Source organism: Bactrocera oleae, chromosome 5, assembly GCF_042242935.1.
Source record: "Bactrocera oleae isolate idBacOlea1 chromosome 5, idBacOlea1, whole genome shotgun sequence".
In the NCBI taxonomy this organism is placed as follows: Eukaryota; Metazoa; Arthropoda; class Insecta; order Diptera; family Tephritidae; genus Bactrocera; species Bactrocera oleae.
The window spans coordinates 208636-214684 of record NC_091539.1 but is presented as its reverse complement, the minus strand read 5'-3'; the positions used below and the strand labels follow the sequence as shown (position 1 = coordinate 214684).

The following is a 6049-nucleotide window of genomic DNA, read 5'->3' as shown; positions in this document are numbered from 1 at the left end:
CAGTATATGTAGAATTGAATGTTTTAATAAAATGTACATATGTATTTTTCCAACAGCTGGCTCTTACACATTCCCCCTCCTTGAGCCTTATGAAACGTGACAATTTTCCGCAATGCTCGTTTAGGCGGTCAGCCACCGCATAACTCAGATTATTGTTTAAGTCAAAAGATAAATTAGGGCATCTTTAAGACCTCTATTCGGCGCGTATTGGCGCGTTCTCAAGCCTCTTTCCAATAAATTTCATAACAATTGTCCAATTTTTCACAAAACCAAAACTGGCAACACACGCAACAACAATATTGGGAAAAACCACACTGAAAAAATGTCGAATGATTAAAGGTGATGTAATGTGCGAAGGAATTCTGCAATGTTTACACAAAGAAATGCAAAGAGCCGTAAAGAAAGGAAAGGTGCCAGCAAGAAGGAAAGGACATATCGAATGTTAGCACGGTTATTGCAATTCAAGGCAAATAGAAATGGTTACAAATGAAAGTGAGAAAGGAAAGCCCAATTGAATGCGCGGGCAAACAGTCCCATGTCAGTGAAATAAAATTTAATGAATTGTGAGCGCCGATTGAGCAGATGTTCGGTTAATCTTAAACAATTGTATGGTGGATTTTATCGAATCTTATACACATATAGCAATGTACTATATACATATATGTACATACATATTTGTACTTACATAAATATGTAGCGTACATGCATGGCTATGTGAGGAACAAATGATTCGCCACTAAATTCTTGTACCGCAGATAATTATTTACTTTCATATAAAAAAGCGCCTATCGTAATCACGCACAGACATATGTATGTTTATATGTACATATGTACCTGGTTTAAACCGAGAGCCTAATTCCTCGTAGATGGCAAATGAAATTTAACAATTTTTAGGTTTTTAAGCATTTTTCCTTAATAAATATTGGTAAAAAAATGTACCAAATAAAATAAATAAATTTTGCAAATACCGAGATGATTGTGTATAGCGGCTAGCATGTCATCTGCGAAAGCTTGAGCAGTGTTGAGTTTCAGGTAATTTTAAGTGAAAATAAAAATATGGACCTATATAGTATGTATGTATGTATATACATGGTATTTCCTAATCCAAATTTTGCTCCACTCATTCCCAACAATTATTTGTTTTCAACTCTACAATTATCACCCTTATTATAACACACAAAGTCTTCATATTTTTCGCGGAGACTTTACTCTCTTCAAAAATGAGTAGAGTTTGAAAAGGTGGTGTTGCCATGATCCAAAGGAAGTGAAGTTTCTAAAACGTAGCAGTGCTGCTATGCGCATTGCACTCCAGTTTACATTCGAGTTTTGTACACAGTGCTGAACGGACGTGTTTGCCGAGGTCATATCAACAAACAAAGACAGTGCCTTTACGTGAATAAAATCATACATGCCTAAACCTCAACTTAAATAAAAGCATCATATAAAACAACGATTTTTATTCAAGTATTTAAAAAGGTAAAAAATTGTGAAAAGTGTATATGCTTGTGCGAGTTCTATTATTTGCAAAAATTCGTGCATAACATCGAAAGCAGTACCCCGCATTCAAATTTTTTTTATCAAACTCTTATGTACTCGTATGTGCATATGTACTCGCATGTGATATAATTCATTACGAATTGTTTAAATAATTCTGAAGTGCACTTAAAATGTGTGGTATTCGCTAAAAAGCTTTGGATATAATCGATCAATGCGAAACTAATTGAAGCGGCTAGACTGTAAATGAGCATGCGCAGCCACGCGGACTAAACAACCACTTACAGACGCAATGCTATACAGCCAGCATCGCCACTCGAACACTACTTGAAGCCACTCTACATTTAAATGAAATAAAACGTACGGAAATAGTGCGCGCGCGTTTTAAAGGTCGAAAATCTGAGAAAGAGTTTCAAACAATATGGAAGAGCACAAAAGAAAGAAAAAAATTGCAAAAGCAGTCACTTTTTTTAATTCCTGTTTTCCAATTGAGACGAAATTCTTCCAATGGCAGCAACACATTCTCATACGCCGCGAATACCAGCGCATGCGCTAGAAGACAACAATTGGAGTTGACAAACCGCTTTACTTGCAAAAAAACTGCAAAGTTAATCATTTGTAAACCTGATTTCCATTGCTTTTTCTTTAAGCGCTTTGCGCGAATATAATAATGCAAATTGCTTTCATTGCACAGTTGGAATTCCGGCTGCAGAGTCGACTGCTGGACCCTTCAATAAGCATGCAGTCAACAGTGAAGTTAGAATAAATTATTTGGAAAAAACGTTTTGCGTACAGTAAATTAAACTGAAGTGAATGCACACGAGTACCATTTCCTCTTTTGACTCAGCAATATACCCATTTTTCGAAAATAATAATTTACACTCTTAACTAATTAGTTGTTCCTCTTTTTTTTACAGATATTCAGCTAAATTATTATAGACAATGCTTAAGTGGGCAGTTAACACACCGCGACTCTCCTATCTTACAGTGGACGACTCAAAAACAAATACCGAAGACTTGCAGCTCAAACCTTTAAGCGCCTTATCCCCAGGAAAACTGAACACTCCAAATGAAATAATTTCCTCGCAAACACAAACGCTCTCCGTCAAGCGGAAGAGGCTGAAACGGAAATCTTCTGATATTTACCTTTCACGTCGTTTGCAAAACTGGTTGGATAAGGAAAATCAAGTAACATCTACTCCACTTCACTCAAGCTCAAAGATATATAACAAAAACGGTACTTTACGTCGACTTAACAGTTTGAAAGACTTGTCTAACATCATACCGTGTGAGAACGCTGTCTCCAACAACCCGCTAAACCCAATTTTATCACAGTTGAACGCACCAAGTCAGAGTTTAGATAATGATACATTAACAAAGAACAATCCTGTCAACTATGCGACTACACTGCCTACTCTCGAAGTAGAATACTCGCCCTGCGGTCCAATTCCCGGACCGATTCTGGCATTGCGCGGCCTGGGTATTGCTGATACTTACTTTGACAAACCGCGATATCTGCCACATAATAAAAGCGATGAAACTATAATACAAACAAAACCATCCAGTAAAATAACTAATTACACGTTTCACAGTCAAAAGCATACACGACGATCTTTGAATAGCATACGCGATGATACCGCATCATTGAGCTCTTCCAAAATGGGTGATCAAACGCTAGAACGTATGATAGATGCGATACTGGAGAGCACAAGAAAGGAAAAGAAGCCTATGAAGTTTGCAAGGCAATCAAATAACCAGCCGTGCGTGGTAATGTCACCCACATATACACCTGCAGAAGACCCCGCCAACGATCTAAGTGAATTTTGGATTGATACACAAAATGAAGAACCGCTATTACAGACTGTGCGCAAAAAGCGACGTTCTCTACCAGCTACTGTTACCTCAATATACAGCGAGCGAGAAGTACGGTCTCCACATCGTACAAGCAACCGTAAACGTAATATATTCCACTTGCGCCGACAACGAGCAGTGCGTAGAAAACGTAAAACGTCTAAGCACAACGTAACATATTATACACATAAAATAGATGAGCCAACAATAACAAACAAAGAACTAACAGAATCGGGCGAGCTAAATTCCAAACGGATTGATAATTCAAGCCCTGATAGTGGTCACAATTCCTTCAGCGAATTGGATGAGAACTCCATCATGTTAGAGAGTAATTGCTTAGCGATCGTCAGCACGCTGGAGAACTCTGACCTGCGTGCTTTAGATTCTACAAAACGGCGCCTCAGCTTTTCAAATCAAACTTCAATCGTATAGTATACATACGTACGTATACGTTCTAATGATTCCCGTTATAATTTGTTGCATATTCTGTTAATAACTTAATATAACGTTTTTTACAATTTATAGTCGAATAAAATCGTAATCTTTTGTAGCTAATATTGTTTTAATTTTTCCACGGCAACTACCGGTAGAGGACATATCCTATACTTGTAGTATATTGGCCATTTCTTTCCCGTTTAACAATAATTCAATTCCGTAAACACAACAATCTACGCGTACTTACTGCCACTTATAAGTACTTTACGCGGGGTTGTTCCGTGAAACGGGCATAACGTTGCAGTAGTATTCTGCGGGTAAAGGGCTCGCAAGTGGTCACAAACCATGACTAAATTATGCGTAAATTTAAAGAAAGGACAGCATTTGAAATTGGACTCCGGGTGGTGTCATATGAAAATTACCAGCAAATACGCCGACGCCGGTGACTAAACCATACGTAAATTTCTATGCGCCTGGGAACATATGTATTTCGCAAGGCTAGCATCATCAATAAACAGCTGCCACTATGGCATACAAACAACGCTATTTCCGTTTCAAGTGCTCTCACATACGCTTGCTTTTTAGTAAGAAGGAAAGTACCTGCTGCGTCATATATAACTACTGCATATGCATAAATACCTATTCTACTAGAAGTGCATATGTTTACTACTCATACACTAAAATAATACAGATATAAATATTCCGTTAAAATTGTAATAGGATCAGTCCGATACGCCAAATCTATTGCTGCTTATGTAAAAAATACTTTTCTGTACAAGTTTGTCACCTAATCAATTCTTTAATATATTGTATTATACACACACACATGTGTACAATCAGCAAAATTTTTTACTCTGAATCATTTACTCACATACATACTTTTCGCAGACTATAATCTATAAGTTGTTGAGCGGCTTATTGTCATTTTAATAGCTTTTGCTTGCTGCAGCTGCTCTGCTTTAAACAGGAATGTGTGACTGAGATTGTGCCAAAGTCTATACCCTTACAATAGATACACATACAAACACAATAATTACATGAATGAATGTCAGAGCGTCTTAAGTGAATAATGCAAACGCGACCTGAAATCCACACATACCTTAAATGATTCGTATACAAATCTACCTACATACCTTAAGTGTATCCAGGCAATGAAAGCAGCACACGCGTGCAGACTTCTTGTTACTCGTATATCTTCGAGACCAGTGTGTGTTATTCACATACATATCCATGCATAATTTAGCGCCAAAAATTGGCAGGCTGGTAATTTGGCGACATATGCCAACGACGAAAACAACGAAGTACGCGTTTGCGCAACGGACATCTGTCACCAGTAGCGGCACGAGTCAAGAGCCAACACAACAATAAGACCTATGGTATATTTAGCAGCCGAGGCGGGCGTTTGCGTTGGCGCTGCCCGCACAAATTGCAGTGCCACTGAAGCACTCTTTACCTTTCTGCAATAACTTTTGTTGAACATATGTAAGTGAATTGCTTGAAATGCGTTTAATGAGTTGTGTCGTCGTCATGTGTAGGTATTTATATACTCATATGCGAACCAGCGGCATCGTTTCAAGTGTTCCCCGCTATTATTCATTGAAACGTTATTTTCCTCCACTCTAGTCTATCCTTCGAGTGGAGCTATGCAGTTGCCGCTACTTCAAATTTTCCGCCCGCAATCGCTCTTCCGTAGTTTGCATATATGTACATACATAAGAATATATTATATAGGATATATAATATCATACATGTACATATATACATACATATGTTATGTAGCATTGAAAGCAAATTAATTGACATGTCGAAGTATTGATTTAACAGTTTGCCTGCTGCTGATAAGTTTTAATAACTCATTTACTGAATTATGACAGAAGGATTGTCAATGTATTTGCTCGCAATCGATCAGAAATCAGAGCACATTTTACGCGTGCGACGTCTACAGCAGCGTTGACATTTTTTTCTTGGCACAACAATTGATCGATGGCTTCCAATCTTTTGCTCGCATGTGTAAATCACACATTCTTTTATGAAAGTAAAATGATCTGAAAAGCACTCAACGTGAAGTAATGATTATTTTCCAGCGGCATTGTCATTTTTCACAAATACTTTAGACACACACATATGCAGAATAACGTATAACCGTAGGTAAAGAAGGAGAATTTGATTAATCACTTTGATATTGTTGCAGAATGTAGCATATCCGGCGAAAGAAAGATGTATACATATTTATATATGTCGGAAAACTGACGACTTCTACTTAGTATTT

At 37.6% G+C, this 6049-nt stretch overlaps 2 protein-coding genes across 5 annotated transcripts in view; both read left to right on the top strand.

The window, feature by feature from the left end:
- Nucleotides 1–6049, top strand: part of exd (PBX homeobox extradenticle) — a 62749-nt gene that overhangs the window by 33217 nt on the left and 23483 nt on the right. The gene's annotated exons all lie outside the window — the stretch shown is intronic.
- LOC106617185 (uncharacterized) lies at nucleotides 1337–3895 on the top strand. 4 transcript variants are annotated; one of them, XM_014234205.3, is made up of 2 exons: nucleotides 1337–1476; nucleotides 2412–3895. In XM_014234205.3, exon 2 carries the CDS (start codon nucleotides 2437–2439, stop codon nucleotides 3775–3777), a length of 1341 nt encoding a protein of 446 aa, XP_014089680.3. In that variant the 5' UTR covers nucleotides 1337–1476; nucleotides 2412–2436; the 3' UTR covers nucleotides 3778–3895. The 4 variants fall into 4 exon arrangements, with proteins under 4 accessions (XP_014089680.3, XP_036228482.2, XP_036228483.2 ...); XM_036372589.2 differs by lacking the exon at nucleotides 1337–1476 and adding an exon at nucleotides 1644–2250; XM_036372590.2 differs by lacking the exon at nucleotides 1337–1476 and adding an exon at nucleotides 1644–2288.

What these genes read in the sequence shown, in the direction of transcription:
- LOC106617185 (XM_014234205.3), top strand. Translation starts at nt 2,437, where the DNA reads ATGCTTAAGTGGGCAGTTAACACACCGCGACTCTCCTATCTTACAGTG.